Consider the following 16,920-nt stretch of genomic DNA (forward strand, 5'->3'; position numbering starts at 1 on the left):
GACTGGAAAACACACTGGTGGGAAGGAAAAAAGATGCAAAAATTGCTGTTGGTGGTGGAGATGTAATTAATTCATGAGCCTTTGCCAGCAGCTGACGGCCTTTTGAGCACCTGTGAGCTGTTAGATTGTTATCTTAGTCTCCTATTTAAAAGATGGCACCACAATAGAAGTGATGTCACAAATTCTGGCTTAGATGCTGAGCAGGATGGCAACTATAAGCCCCGGACCTTTTTGCACCCGTATTAATCATCTTATCAAGATCTAGCAAGGGTCTTCATTTGGACCTTACCCCTTTAATTCCCTCCACTTAATTGCTCCCAAATAGGCCTATTTCTGGCCCCGTTGACGCAATGTGAGAGAAACACAGTAATTAAAGCCCCAAATCACAGTGAATGGTGCAGTTTGGCTGACATTATGGAAAACATTCTTTTTTTCCTGTCTTTGTTCTCCATGGCAGCTATGCCTTCCCATCTGGTGCATTTACTGGTCCTGGTAACCAGTGCACAGATCCAGTTTGCATCTCTTCCTCACCCCTGGCATTGACTTCACATCGTCTAAAGTGGTTTTGTTGGCACTGGGTGGTAATTAGTATGTGCTACAGGGTAAAAGTTGAACTTCTTCTTGTTGCTGTGGTGCTGAAGGCACCACAATTAAACCTTAAAATCAGGAGCACATCTGTGCATCCTCGCGTCCACCCACATGCCCATCTGGATGCCCGCTTGCTTTAACGTGGCCTTTACAATCATGACTCACTCCGGAGGGGAAGGGGAGACGAGGGTGGTCGTGGTGCCAGTGTGAGGCTGTTTCCGTGCCCACTGATCTCCAAAGTGGCGCCTGCCTCTCACCCAGGAGCTTAAGACCACTCTACTTAAGTCGTCCAAGAAAAGGGATAAAAACAATTGCTTTTAATAGACTTGCATCCTGGGGGAGAAACAAAATGTAGCTGCAAGGATTCAGCTGCTACTCAGCAACAAACATAGCAATACTTTGTGTGATTTTACTGCATTAGTACACTTGTTCTGTGCGCTGGCGTTTCTTGGAAATGGTAATTTGGCTCAGAAAAGTGCTGCTGCAGTTGGACTACTAACAACAATGTGTACTACCTTCCTGTCAAAATAAAAGATGGAAGGAAGGGCACGTTAATTGCATGTTTGTTTGTTTTTTTACGTTTCTCATTAAAAAGAAAGAGATTAGCTACATCATTTTTTTTCAACAAGATTTTTAAACAAACACTGAACATTGGGATTTTAGGCAACAGTAAACATGTTTGCAAATCATAGCTGACTTTTTTTTGTGGTTGAACTGTGATACAAAAAGTTTGCTCTTTGGGAAACATACTGAACTTGTTCACTTCAGCACTGGGGAGCTGTCCACACATCAGTGGTGCTGAATTTACACACATTCCTACAATTCAAGTCAGAGCTTTGCATTTTTACACTAAAATAATGTGAATTCACAATGGATCTTTGTTGGACAAGTGACTTGATGCTTTTGATTACTAATACAATGAATAGTGCTACATATTTCTTAACACCCTGATGCATTCAATATCAAAAAAAGGAAAAAGAATCTCAGTATTTCAGTATATTCTCTTGCAAAATGATGGATGCAGTTTGGGAGAATTACACATCTGTCCTGTGCAATAGAGAATAGGGGTGAATATTACAGATTTACTTCACCACTTTCATCAGCTTTAGCACAGAACCAGTCTTCATTAGTGGAGGGTTTGCATCAGATGGTTAATGTAATGTAAATTTAGAATAATGTAGAGGAGACAGAGGCGAACATCATGGGACCAATATTTCTGAGTTTGAAAAAATTCTGGCTAGATCCCACTCTAAATTCTGATTGGATGAGCAGATTGACAGACTCACACACGCTTGTGACTAAACATCAGCTGAATTCTGTGTTAATGTGACAAGTTGCTATAGCAACCTTATGGCAACTACACGACATAATTTATTTCATTTATTTTCGTTATAATTAAAGGTTTAATGCTGATATTTTATAAAATATAAAAAATAGTATTCAATAAGTCAAAAAATTTACCACCAGTGCTGAAAAACAATAAATAAATGCTCTTTTTTAAATGTTATTGCATATATATATAGATTAGAATGGTGTCTTTTGGCACAACAGGATTTAGATTCGGCTTTTATTCAGTTGTAACTCAACCCCCACGCAGCACTATAAGGAATCGCGTATGTTCAGTGTGGTGGGGAGCGCAGTAGTACGCATGGGCGTGTTGGAGATAGTAGGGTAGGGCTGGAGAGCACTGGATGCTCTTAACGAGCGCACATGTAGAACACTTGATGTGCAGAGCGCTTTCTCTCTCTGGTGATGAACCGCAGCTGACCACCCGACTCTACGGCACAGTTATCAGAGACTTTCCCCCGACTTAATCCCCCATTCAAGTTTCTTGAGTTGTAGGGGGGCTTTTCATTAATACCCTGGCCTTGTTAACTCCGGGTTGGTCCGAGCGGGACCGTGAAAGCCTCCGCAGGGCTCCGTGGAACTGCCCCGAGCCGCGCGCGCTCATGGAGGGAGACATCATGGACAAACTCGAGGACATGGCTTCGGTCTACGAGTTCGACCCGCTGACGGGGAACATCCCCGCAACCAAAGTGGAGATCACAGTTTCATGCAGGTAGGGAAAAAAAAAAACGCGTCCGGCGTGACAGCAGAAAAAAAGAAAAAGAAATATGCGCGTCAGTTTACGCCTCTGCCAGAATAAATCCTGATTCAGAATAGATCAGCCTTGTTCATAGTGTTATTTAACCTAAATAAGTTAACTGAAAACTTGTAATTCTTTTGGGAATGGCAGTCTTTAAACGTTGCGTATAATAGTAGAGCACAGAAACAAAAAAGCACAGAAAACGTTACGTGTCTAATCGACTAGAGATGATTTGCATGAGTGTATATTTGTACTGGTTTGCAAGGGGATTTTTATGAATTAGGAAGTTTTTGTTTATGGGTGGGGACAGTTGCCACTACCAGGAAACCAATATATGCATGCATAAAACACAATGCTGTTTTTTAAAAGTGTTAAACCTGTTAAATAATTTATCATTTACTGTACTGTATGCAGAGAATTTGCATAAACCAGTATTGTGCATTCTACATCTCGTTTACCTCTCTTACTCTTACACACACACGACTATTATATGGATTTATTTATGCAAAAATTCACAGTTGTGATTTATTGGTAAGGAATATGTGTAATTGCACGTGTTTTTCTCTGTGGAGATTCTAGAACATCTGTGGTGGATGCATGCACAATATGCTCTGTTGCTCTGCTCTCATATTCATTAAACATTCTCAGCTTGATATTGTCAGGGCCTACTTTTGATTTAACTGATTCAACACGGATTTTTGTTGTAATATTGTGTTGGGTGGTAATAGATTAACAGTATCTGGATTATTTAATCAGACTATAAACATCAAGTTTGATATTTTATTCATATTTTCATGACAGTGTCCCTAAATTTTAAAAGAGCTGCCAGAGCAAAGTTCAGCGGACCTTCATGAGATTTTTGAAAGGGGAGCAGACAGACATAATCCCGGCAGCTACTTTAAAGATATACAGTAGCTGTCTCATTCTTCATTTGACTACATAAAGAAATAACTTTCAAGGAGACACATGAAAAATATCACTGAAATACAGTTCTTGCCTTTCAAAAACAGCAAAAATATACCCACCGCAAACGTTCCTAGTTCAGCAACTAGAATAACACCAAACAACAAATAAATCTTGCCGTCTTAAAATATTAACTTCTGTAATTTGTAATCAGCTGTACATTACATTTCAGAGGGCAACACTATATTCTTTAAGATTTTAACAGTAATCACAGCAGTAAAATTTCCTTCCAGTTTCTTGATTTGTAAGTCCGGCATTAAGATTAGCCTAAAATTCAAGCAACGTGAATATAAAAGAAAAAATTCACTCATTTTACGATCGAGAATGGCATTCTGGAAGTGGCAGTCTTTTGTTCACAAGTAATAAGGCGTTATGATAATGAAATCTGAATTCGTTTGTACAAAAGTGATGATACATGAGGCAGATTCCTAAGAGATGATTAATTGCATTTAAATGAAAACGAATCTCCGTGATTCTGATAAGTGCAATTATTTTTTGCCAGGATGATTTGTCTTGATTTGAAGCTACTTGCAGATAAAGGAAGAGTGAGAAGTAATTTGTACATGGGTGATTTATAACTGCATGCACCTGTGGACCATTTATTCTTTTCCTGTTTACTCCAGCATGTATCGCTAACATGCCATTGATAAATAGTGGACAATATTGAATTGTAAAACCCTCTGAGGATAAACTGTGGGTGAAAATACCAATGAATAATAAGTGTGAAATCCTTTGGCTAATCTCCAATACTCTTCTATTATATGAGTCATACAAAAGCAGCATTTTATTTTCTTTGAGAGCCTGGAGTTAGAATGAATGCCACAAAATAATGCTATTTCAGCTTTTATGCAATTTCAACATACCTAATATAGCACATTATGAAGTGAAAAGGACATGTGGGATTGACATCAGTCTGAAAATGAACATGAGGCATCAACATGATTCCACTGGTTTCATGAAACAGGAGCTTCATTTACTCTAGAGACTTCGATTGGCATTCCCGTCACATATTAGAGCCAAGAGCTGTTGTCATAGAGTGACGAGCAGAAGGATCAGCAGATTAAATCTATAATGGATTTCACCAAGTTTGCATTCAAAGGTCCAGCCAAAAGACTCCATTACATCTGACTAGTCGTGTGACAGTTATGTGGTTTGCAAGGTAAATGAAAACCCTGTGTTTGAGTTTAACCTCTTTCATTATCAATGAGATGTTCTTTCAGTGCATATGTCATTATGATGACTTTGGACATAATATGGCAGTGGCTTCCCAAGCAATGCCTTTTCTGTTACCATTTTTCTTCATTCAACATTCATGCCACATTAACTATTAATTTGGTCCCTTCTATAAATGTAAATATTAATGTTCCCCATAATTTAAAACACTCAACCCACCCACTCTCTGTATATATAACGCATCCAAATCTCTAACTGGCACCAAGAAACACTTTGAGCTCATCATACAATCCATATAGTTATGTGATCAAGAGTGTTGCTTGCTTGTGAAGAGCATTTCATTTCTTAGGTTTTTTTACTGTAACTAGACATGACTTGATTTTAATCGCAAGCATTAAATTATTCTACATCTTTTCAAAAGGAGCTTGAAAGGGATGTGGCGTAAAGATCAAACTTGTGTTGATTTGTATTTGTGCTTTTGAGTGCCTTCAGAGAGACAAGGGGAGCGCTGTGATGATTTCAGGTGCACTCTGGGGTGTAGCTCCTCTTGCTTTGTTATTTTATGGTTTGTAAATACTTTATCTGTAAAGTGTAAGATTCACTAGCATCTAAAGCACACAGTCTATTTTTGCCACCAGAAACTGTACCAGTTTTATTACCCAAGATAAACACAAACATACCTGCAATACAGTTCACAATGCAAAGAATCCCCTCTGCTTCATATTCTCTGTGCATTGTGGGAGGCGTGGTGTTTGATGATTAATTGCTTTCAGCAGCCAATCACGATTCAGATAACCGTCAGTGTGAAATGTCAGCGTGTACCTGGGGACAGATCTTGTAGAGACATTTCCCTCTCCTGCCGGTTCTTCAAATCACCCAGATACGGTGATTCACTGTTCTTCTCTGGATTCTAGGGGAAATAAAAATTACGACCTGTCTTTTGTATGTAATTACAGTGATTTTAGAGCAATTACTGGTTGGCTCATTTAAATCCCTGTCACAATGATCAGGCATCAAAAACCTGTCAGAGAAAGACCCTCACCTGGGGCGGGTGAGATAAGGCTGGGATTACTGTAGCTAAATAAGGCAAAGAAGCCAGATTACACCACATGCAGTTCTAGACTTTTCAAGTGCTGTCGAAAAAGGGAACATCGAGCATCTGTGTTCTTTATCAGGAGCATTGCTGTCTGATTACAAAGATATGTTGTCATCAAAAGCACCACCAAACTGCTTTATTGACCTAGCCTTGAAGTCTATAAAGTCCGGTGTGTTCTGCTTTATAATATAATATCATACAATACACTACAATATGATTTATAATATAATATAATATATTATAATATAATATTCCAAATTCAGAACATCTCCAAAAGGTGATTAAAAACAGCAATTTTGATAATTTTCACAAAGGTTTAATGGCACCAAGAATATTCTGACACCAGGAATACAAGCTGACTTGGAACTAATAGTGCAATAAACAGTTTTAATGCAAAACTGTCAGCCAATCAGAATTGAGTATTCAGACAGACTATGGTATAATAATCTGCACCATTCTGTCATAAGACACCACATCAGATGACAAAAGGAAGTTATTTATTTAGTGTTCCTGTAGCTCAATTGGTAGAGCACTGCGTTATCAAGCGCAAGGTTGGAGGTTCAATTCCCTGGGAACACATGATATGTAAAAATTGATAGACTGAATGCACTGTAAGTTGCTTTGGATAAAAGTGTCTGCTAAATGCATAAATTTAATTCAATTTAATTGTAATTTATTTCAAACACTTGACTGATGTTGTGGCGTAAAAACATTATAATGTTCTCTTGTACAACAGGTTTATAAATGCTTTCACATCGCAAGTAATTAAACGTGAAGATGTTTGGCGTGTGTTGCTTTTCAAATGCAAGTTTTAAGCAGGGAGGCCTAGACTCATGGGCAATCACGCACAAACAGAGCCAATTCAGAGATAAATAGAAAGCACTGAAATTACTTAAATGCAAAACCAAAATAACATGCAAATCACAAGCATGTATTGAACCGTCGTTGTCGTATGGAACGGTTTAAAATTATATTGAGAATTGTGGCATGCCTAATTTATATAGATTGGTTTGTAGTTTAGCTAGCTAGATTTTTCTTAAATACAGTAGCTTGCCTGCTAATGAGGTGATTTAGCTGATGCTTCATGCAAAATACTTATGGAACGTTTATCCCCCTGGAGAATCCTGGGTTAAGTGAAAGGTAATGATTTATGGATCGCAACTTGTGGGTTTGAACCAACAACAACTTTCTGGATATCATTCATCACTACAAGTGATCCATTGAGCACGGATGCTTCAGTCTTCCGCCACACAGAACCTCATATTACGCAACAGTTTCTGAAACTTCTGGTGTTTGGTTCAACGTCCCTTAAGAGTATCCTGAACCTTGGATTTATATTCTCCCACATGAAACAATCTCTCGAGGGTTGCTATGCTGGGCAGTGGACAACGATGCTTTGCAGGCAGGTGGCATTGCTTGTGCTCCACTTCTCCAATTTGTAACCCTTAGGCCCAATCCCAATTCTTATTTATACCTCCTATAATAAACACACCTATACTGGTGTGCATTAGAGCCTTACCATTCTATATTAACGTGCTGCTAACTGAGACACACACACATATCTGAGACTGCAGCTCACACACCCAAATAAACTTGTCAACGCTGTCCCAAGACATTTATTAATAACATTTCAAATCTGAATCGCTATATTACATTTTCCAGAAACGAGAGGATAAAATCGCTGTTTTAGAAGTAAACTTACACATTGTAAAGAGAGACGCACAGATGCACATACACTTTCACTGTCTTTCTCTCTCTTGAATTGACAATAGATATTTGAGAAAAAGGTTTAGCAATTTAGCCTCACTTAATGTCTACAGTGGTTATCGCCCTGATCAGACATGATAATATGTTGTGGCACTATCGTGCAGTCTGTATGACGTCAAATTTTAACAATTTTTTGCAAACATTTCTTTGAATAATATGACAGTAAATATGAACTCACGATTGAATGTAATATAAAACAAATTATTACTTTTCAGTTAAATTCTTTATTAATGACAATAATGCTTACATTTATGTCTTTTTGTTTGCTCAGGCAGCCATGTTGCCCTTGCCCTTACCTTGCCCTCCAAACAAAAGAGAATCGAGATACCCTTACCTCTTCACGTGAACATGCAAAAAAGAGAGGTAGTGGAATGCCTAATGGGTAGAAATGGGATTGGGCCTAAAAATCTCCTTCGATTCACGCTGCCCTCTGCTAAATACTGAACTGAGTGGGTGGCTTTCAATCTTTTAAGCCTCTCTGCAGATAGTCTGTGAGGGGCCATTAGGAAAAGAAACTTCTTTATATAAAAAAAAAAAAACAAAAACAAAAAAACAAGAGGAATGAAGAGAAAGTTGGAAGCAAAGAGGATGTCTTTGAGGTGAGCAATGTCGACAGCCTGCCCACATTCGACAGTCACTCTAATGACAAAAACATATCCAACAGACAGTCCGCCATGAAGATGCAGTCCACTGAAGCACTGAAGAACTAAACAAGAAAAAAATTGAACCAACAGAATAAAATAGATTTCTTGAAACAGAATTTGGGTTGTCGCTGCCGATAAGGAGCACAGAGCAATTGGTGTTTTCGAAGCAGAGGCTGTGGCAACCTCGGAAACCCCAGCGGAGATCTAGTCCGGCCTGAGCTATTATGATCACAAGCAACATTGATTTTTCTGATCCTCAGAGGTCTGACCCTTGTTCCCTGTATTCTAACATGTGCAGACACATGGTAATTGTCAATCTTGCCTCTCACGAACAGATTCAGTATGCCTGACTGGTGCTTTTTATTGTTTTTTTTTCTGATGGACATGGCAGAGATGCCGTAAATAACTTCAACCAATTGTTCATTTTCTCAGTCATGGTTGCCATGCCGGCAGAGAGCCTGAGCTTTCTTCATTTTGATTTGAAGCAGAAGAGCCACTCAACTCTACTGATTGTTTTCTCTTATAAGGTATTTTGGAAAGCATTCTCTACAAATCCATGTCAGGCTGGAAACTAAATTCTTTGGTTATAAAAAACATCTTTCTGTACTCTGGGAGTGACCTTGCAGTGGCTTTCTTTATTCCATTAAGCTAAAGAAACATTAGTACCTCTTTTAAAGATACAACTTGACTTTATTAGTATTGATTAATCAAGTTTCAAGTCCAGATTCAAGGTAATTACTGTAGCATAAGTCAAGGCTGTAACCATGTCTTGAACAATTTACATTAGTTTTATAAAGTATAAAGAAACAGTAAGAAATTCTAGGTCTAATTAGTTGGGAAGTAATCATTTTGAACTATTTGCAAATCATTTTAAAATATGCGCAGACATTCACTCTTATCTGTATGCCTAATAAGTAAAAAAAAAAAGTTTCTTGTCTCATCACATCTAGTTAAAAATTCCATGAATCATATAAATTATACAAAATTTTCAATTCAAAACAGCAAAAAAAGGGAAAAAAGTTGAGTAGTTTGCATCACTGGGTGTTACTGTCGGTTGCCAAATATTCAATATTTTGCTACTCCACTCTTTAAAATGGTGTTTAAAGCTGTGCATACTTTGTCCAATAAGTAGGCTTCATTCCCTAAGATGGCAAGAATTCTGAAATGAACACATCTTATTGGCTGGTTTCTAGGATCGGGACACAAGTACTGTATTGTATCGTCCAATCCGTAATCAGTGAATCTTATGATCTCTATGATATTATAAAATATACAGTGTGACCAATAAAGCCTAACTCCTGAACAAATGACTCATATGAATGGTTATTCTTAGTGAATCAATCAGCTTACAACTTAAGTTTAGCTATGTTGTACTTATACTTTGAAACTACAGTTTGACAAAACAGCTCAAACCCGCTTGTAAGTAAAATAGCATGGTTGCATCAACAAATTAATTTTTATTTCAATTTTACATTTAATATTGTGTAGGTTTTTGTTGGGTTTGTTGTAGGGGTATTTGCAGTAAGAGCAACACTCCTGGACAATTGAATTATGAACTGCTTTAATACGTACCTGATCAGCGTAATAAAAACTCACTCGCTGGATGTTTCACTTTGAAACTGCCTTGAAACTTGCAGCAAGTCATGTAATATCGATCTTGCAGAAAATTTGCCACACAAACATATTCCAATGAGCATGTGTTGTAAAAAGTTTTTATTCTAGTATTACCAACCTGATCTCATGACAAAAACGTACCTGTGTGAATTTTTTTTCACCAAATACATACCAATAAGTACATATCACTGCAATTTCCAACAGAAGAGAGGTGGTAAAATGGCAAATACTTGGAATCATTTCCGTACACAGTTATGATTACTGCTCCATATGTTTTGCTTTCCGGACATGACAAGCTTGCTCAGTAGCTCAGCTGGCATGGAATTGGACTTGGGTACAAATACCATGAAAAACATGACTCACAATGAAAGAGCTGAAAGATGAGAGATCAAAAACAAGCTAAACCTGCATGCTTGCAATTGTTTTTTTATGTCACATTTTTCATACCATCTTTTTTTCATACTATCATTTTTGTTCATACTATCGGGTAGATTTATGTGTAAGTGCAGATGGTACATTATTTTTAAACGTCATTTAAACGGCATTATAATCATAGCACCATTCAACAGACTTTTCAAGTCAGACTCGGGGAACACATACAGTACAAAACCAGCATCACATAAAATATACCATATGTACGTTCATATTTTCCAGGGAATAAATCTTAACACTCTTTTAGCACCAATCAGTGGACATTTCACATCCAATATGTCACGAAATACATGGTGCTATGCACTTTGCATCTGTCAACAAAAATTCCCACAGGTACGCTTTCATAATGAGATTAGGCCCACTATTACAGTACAATAGTGATAATCCAACAATGAGCATGTTTACGTGCACACCAGTAAGATGATAACTCACAAATATAATCTTATTAAAGTAACCAGTTTTCCTCGTTTACATGTACATCAGTAACCTGACAACGTAATTAAGCTGCATTTACATGACTTTATTTATAAATCAGGTTATTTCCCTTTAGTGTCATCAAAATATAATCATCAACGTATCTGATTCTGAGTATTCCATATGTTGTCAGTTGTGATGTTAAATAAAGCTTGCAACATGTCAGCGCGAAACATATGTGACCTTGGACCACAAAACCAGTCTTAAGTCACTGGGGTATATTTGTAGCTGCAATGATTTAAAACTTCCTAGTCATCGGCAAGAAGGAGGCGGGAAACGGGCGGACAATCAAATAACATTTTAATAATACAAAATAAACACAAAACAGTGCACCAGCCCCTCAAATAAAAACCAAAACACAACTAAAAGCCCAGGCCTGGTCCTCTCTCGTCCTTCACTGTCGTCGCTCCAGTTTTATATCCTTCCATCTCCTCCGTGGGCCTCGAGACCATCGGGTCGAACAGGTGTAGTTCATCTCCAATCACTCCACCGGCCTCGCTCCCACGTCCCTCGGCCCCGCCCCACTCGTCACAGTAGCAATAGCCAAAAAAACATTGCATGGGTCAAAATTATTGATTTTGATATTTTGATAAATGTTTTGTGGTTTTGGCCATACAATAAAAATCTGTGGTCAGGTTTGAAACAACATGAGAGTCACTTGATGTCAGAATGTAAATTTTTGGGTTAAAACTGTTAACTGTTTTATGTAAAGACTGCTGTTGTAAAACTTTGTGTACCAATCTAAAATTACCTATAGTGCTATCATAGATTTCAGGTTCACGTAATGCAAACCATAGAGTGTTGGCTTTTACTTGATTCTTGTCTTAGTAGGTGTTTTTTGGCCAGAATAATTGCAGTGTGGATCAGACCTTATGCCAGAGAATATAGTTTTAATGACTTGATAACTTCCAGGCATAGTATGTGCTAATCACTCTTAATCGCTAATGGCTCTTTGATGTGCATCACTAATTTGTGACAAACACGAGTTGCTTTTTCAACAATCTTTGTTTTTCTGCTATCCAATTGGCTTTTAATGCACTTCCTCTGATCCATCTAGCTTTGACTCGTGCTGAATATCTTCCTTTCTCTGTCAAAAAAAGGATCTGTCTACTGTTCTTTATAGCTAAATTGACCAAATGCGACTGGCCATGTGGATTCTTTCTCGAGCTGATAAATGCTTTGGGCTGAGCAAGAAGACTGTGAAACTGAAAGGAATGCTGACTTTGGTGGCAGAATTGGATATGTGTGGGACACCCCTGTGCTTATGTCTATCTCATCACAGTCAAACACACAGACACACACATGACTAAGAGGTAGTGGAGCATAGCTGGTCCTGGTTATATATGCAGACTGCCTCAAGACCACCAAAGAGACAGGTCTGGAATACAGGAAGGACTGTCTCATAATGAGTCTCAGAAGTTATAATTAAATTACTGGTGGATGAAAGGAGTTTGACACAATTGGGTTTAAAACTAGTGAAGTAGTTCAGCTAATTTAAACTTAGTGAAAGTATTTCAGCATTTTGTAGGGTTGCTGTAGGGTTGATAACGTCTCGGTTACGTCTGTAACCTCGGTTCCCCGAGAAGGGAACGAGACGATGCGTCGATAACGCCTTGGGAACGCATTCTGCGTGAGTGCGTCTGAAGCATCCATGTCAACTAGTCCAATGGCGAGAGTGAGCGTCAGGAGTGACGTCACGACCAGGAATTGATAAAAACCCCAACCGGAGCAACCGGTGTTAGCTTCGACAGTGCCGAAGCAAGTCGTTCACAGGAACGAAGGAAGTATGGCAGGGAGACGCATCGTCTCGTTCCCTTCTCGGGGAACCGAGGTTACAGACGTAACCGAGACGTTCCCCATCAAGGGAGAGACGATGCGTCGATAACGCCTTGGGAACGAGAATACCCATACCGCCAAGTGTCTGAGTGTCAGCCAGAAAAAACCAACACCTCAAGAATTAAAAAAGTAGCGTCCAGGTCTAGGCTATAAAACCTGACGAATGTGAGCGGCGAGGACCAGCCTGCCGCATCACAGACATCCTGAAGAGAGGCCCCAGATAATAAGGCTCTAGAGGCCGCCATACTCCTAGTAGAATGAGCTCGGACCCCCAAAGGGCACGGTAGGTCAGAAGACTCATAGGAAAGTTGGATAGCCTCAACTATCCACTTACTAAGTGTCTGTTTAGTGGCAGGAAGACCTAACTTAGGTGACCCGAAACAAACAAACAGCTGATCGGATTTTCGAAAAGAAGAAGTCAGATGAACATAAGTGTCCAATGCTCGCACCGGGCACAAGAGGTTAGACTTTTTTCTGGTCCAATGATGCAAATGGGGGAGGACAGAAAGCCTGCAGAACAATAGGTCTCGGAACAAAGGTCGGTACCTTAGGGACATATCCCTGCTTAGGGTAGAGAAATGCTTTGACCATCCCAGGTGAAAATTCTAGGCAGGTGGGAGAAACCGAGAGAGCCTGAAGGTCTCCGACTCTTTTAAGGGATAAGATAGCAAGAAGAAAAGTAGTCTTAAATGCACGATATGAGGAGCATGACGGCTGGGGCTGCCTTGCATGCCCAGCAGCCTCAGGAGGATTAGATCGGCGAGGGAGAAAACTTTTAAAAGCTTCAGATTGCTTTTTATTTTCTTGAAATCTTTCAACCACTTCATTCACAGCATCACCAAACAGACCTTCATGAGAAATGGGAGCGTCTAAAAGAAAAGATCTATCTTTATCTTTAATATCTGAAAGATTAAGCCAAAGGTGTCTTTCTGTAGAAACCAAAGCAGCCATAGATCTACCAATAGCAAGTGCTGTTTCTTTAGTCACCCTGAGAGATAAATCCGTAGCCCGACGAAGTTCACGAATTTCGTCACGGCTGACTCCCTCACTGTTATCTAACTCCCCCAGCAGCTCAGCCTGATAAGCTTGAAGCAAAGCCATCGAGTGAAGGCAAGCTCCCGCCTGACCTGCTGCTGTGTAAGCTTTACCCACTAAATTTGATGTGATCTTTAAAGGCTTCGTGGGCAAAGTCAGGTTCTTAATAGAAGATGCTGAACCAGGGGAAAGATAGCTCGCGAGCATCTGTTCCGCCCGGGGCATCGCTTCATAACCATTTTCTTTCAGCCCTCTTATATCAGAATAAATGCGCACTTAAGGCTGAAAAGACGTGACGAATATGGCTTATTCCACGATCTAGACAGCTCACTGTGAAGATCAGGAAAAAATGGAAGACCCCATGATGTAGGAGATGTTTTAGAAGACAGAAAACGCTCGTCTAATTTGCTTTTAGGACGAGCGCTCTGTTTATCAGATGGCCAAGATATATGTAACTTATCTACAGCTCGTGTTAATATATCAACCAACTCCTCATATGCTGGGGAAAGAGATGGCGAATCCTCTTCCCCTCTGATTGTGTCACCTTCACTACCCGTTACATCTAACTCCTCGGAGCTAGAGCGACGAAGCAATGAGCTCTCCCCCCGGGCGGAAGAAGCCGCGGGGCGGGCTTCCGACACCGGAGTTTGAGCTATGGATCTCTCAGGTAAGGGAGGAGAAAGAGCCCTCGGACCCGTCTCCAACCCCGCTGAGAGATCCATTTGCGAACCCCAGGAATGAATTCTCCGTTCTGCCTCGGCAGAAGCGGGTCCTGCACCCTGAGGAGCGTGAGGCTTGCCGCTCTTCTCATCAAAGAGTGACAAGCGGGAGCGGAGCATACAAAGCGAAAGCTTCTCACAATGCGGGCAATCAGTCTCCTCGAAGGCTGATACCGCATGCTCCACTCCCAAACAAACTACACAAAGCTCGTGCTCCCCACCCGTTAAATAACGCGGGCAGGGAGAAGCACACTGTTTGAATAGTTGCACAATGTTTTCTTTCATAATATAATTATGAATTATATTAATGTATTATTTAAATACATAAAAAATAAATAAAATAAAACCATAAAAGCAAACGACAGACACAGTGGGTGTGGCGTCAGGCCTTGTAGAGGCTTTTATTAACAGAAAACAAAACAATGTGTCCAGAAAAGGGAAATAAAGTGTCCAAAATAAACAGGGGTTTCTGGTGTCCTCATTGTACTTCGGGGTTAGTGAAGGTGGGGCAGTGTTTGAGAAGAAAGGGTCCAGGTAAGGGGTGGAGTCCGGCGGCTGCATATGCTCCCCTCTTGGTCCCGGGTGCGAGGGGCGGCGGTTTCTTCTGAACAGCTTTCAGGGAATAAACGGCCCGGCATCCTGGCCCGTCAGCTGTATAATGGGTGCATTTCACATCCCGACGGCAGTTCGACGGTGCTTTGCTGTAAAAGCGAAACTACTTTGTTTGTCCTTCCAAAAGAGGACACAACTAGAAGTCAGTGGTTCAGTTGTATTTACAACACTGTTCCAGAACAGTTCAACCCACATATTCAGATGTGTGCAGCACATTATATGGGGGACTGTTTCTATATTACAGTGCCGGCTGTTCTGACTCACTGTCTGTAAATATGTTTACATGATGTATGTTAAGGATTTGCCATTGATGATTCAAACTTGAGTTTTGAGCAGTATAGCGCAGCGGTTCTCAATTCCAGTCCTCGCACAACTCAGCTCTGCACATTTTGTATGTTTCTCTTATGGCTTTAGACGCTTGTTCTATTTAAATGTAAGTGCCTTGTGAAGTGGACATCATAGGATATTCCACCAAGATTCCAGTTCGTAGCGAATGTATATGTTCCATTTAAAGTGCATCGAAGTGGGGAAGAGAGCGGTCTTCTCAGGAGAGGTTCACTCGGCATTTAAACAGCGGCGTTGATTAGACTCTATTTGGTTCAGGTGTGTCTCATCGCATCGTGTGTGTGTGTGTGTGTGTGTGTGTGTGTGTGTGTCTGTGAATCTGATTGGCTGATTGTGTTGTTAGTCCAACAGAACTCCAACAGTCATTTTACCTTACTATCACTCCGCATGCCAAAGTTGCTGTTTGGTATTTCTCACAGCGAATGTCATGGAGGACTCCCAAATCCACTATCATTTAAAAAATAATACAGTTTTTTTTTGTCATGGAATGTAGTTTTAAGAGCTTTTTAGGCAAGAATGTACTTATTTGTACTTCAAATATGCAGTTTTCTAAAAGGGTCATATGATGCTATTTCAAGTTTTCCTTTCTCTTTGGAAGTGTTACAAGCTCTTGGTGCTTAAAGAAGATCTGCAAAGTTCTAAAGACTAAAGTCTTAAATACAAAGAGATATTCTTTATAAAAATTAAGACTCGCCCACGCCCTCCTAAAACACCTAATTTGAATGCCCCCACATGTCTACGTCACGATGTGGGAAGATTTGCATAATGCCACCCAAATGTTCACGCAAAGAAAGAAGGGCGTAACCTTTGATTCTTGTTGTTGCAGTTGTTGCTGCTCAGGGAGTAGGGAGCAATGAACATTGAATAGGAACCATGTCAATGGGAACACAGTTCATGCACAGAGCTCACTTCTAAAGAGCTGATTATCTGAATTAGGTGTGTTAACAAAGAGGGACATGCAAAATATGCAGAGCTGGGGGTCCGAGGACTGAAATTGAGAACTGCTGGTGTAGAGTAGCGCTTGTTGTTTGTCGTTTCTCCGACCACAAATGCATACATGGTTTTATGTTTACAAGGCGATGAAACGCAATGCGTAAACACACAGTATAAGTCATTATAATCCGTAATCATGTCCCCACTGGATACAACAAATGCCTTGTTTTTAATGGGTTTTATTGTTTTTGTCTTGTCGTGCTTGTGTTCTGACCGGGACACGCATCACAGTATGGGTCACAGTGATGGGCGTAACATTTCCGTCACACCCTTGAGGCATTCGGCCAATCACAAAACACTGGATAGCTGGCCAATCAGAGCACAGCTCGCTTTTCAGACCGCTGAACTTTGTAAAAATCTATGCGTTTCAGAAAGGTGGGGCATAGAGGAGAAAGTGGAAAATAATGTTTTAAAACCGCATGAACATTTCATTACACCAAATAGTGTTATTTTTTAGCAACATATTTGTTACGAAGGAGAGTCAGAGGCGGTCGGATCCAATCGCAGCATTAATTCAACAGAATGGTCAGACAGGCAGAAATC

General features: G+C 40.0%; 1 protein-coding gene across 1 annotated transcript in view; it reads left to right on the forward strand.

The window, feature by feature from the left end:
- The first annotated feature begins 2,297 nt into the window (after positions 1-2,297).
- cpne5b (copine Vb) overlaps positions 2,298-16,920 on the forward strand; it is a 189,596-nt gene continuing 174,973 nt past the window's right edge. Inside the window, exon 1 of the mRNA XM_059538162.1 lies at positions 2,298-2,647. Within this exon, the coding sequence (XP_059394145.1) occupies positions 2,538-2,647 (110 nt within the window). The 5' untranslated portion in view covers positions 2,298-2,537. The remainder of the gene's footprint in view (positions 2,648-16,920) is intronic.

The sequence above is a fragment of the Carassius carassius genome, chromosome 44 (assembly GCF_963082965.1).
Source record: "Carassius carassius chromosome 44, fCarCar2.1, whole genome shotgun sequence".
Taxonomy (NCBI): Eukaryota; Metazoa; Chordata; class Actinopteri; order Cypriniformes; family Cyprinidae; genus Carassius; species Carassius carassius.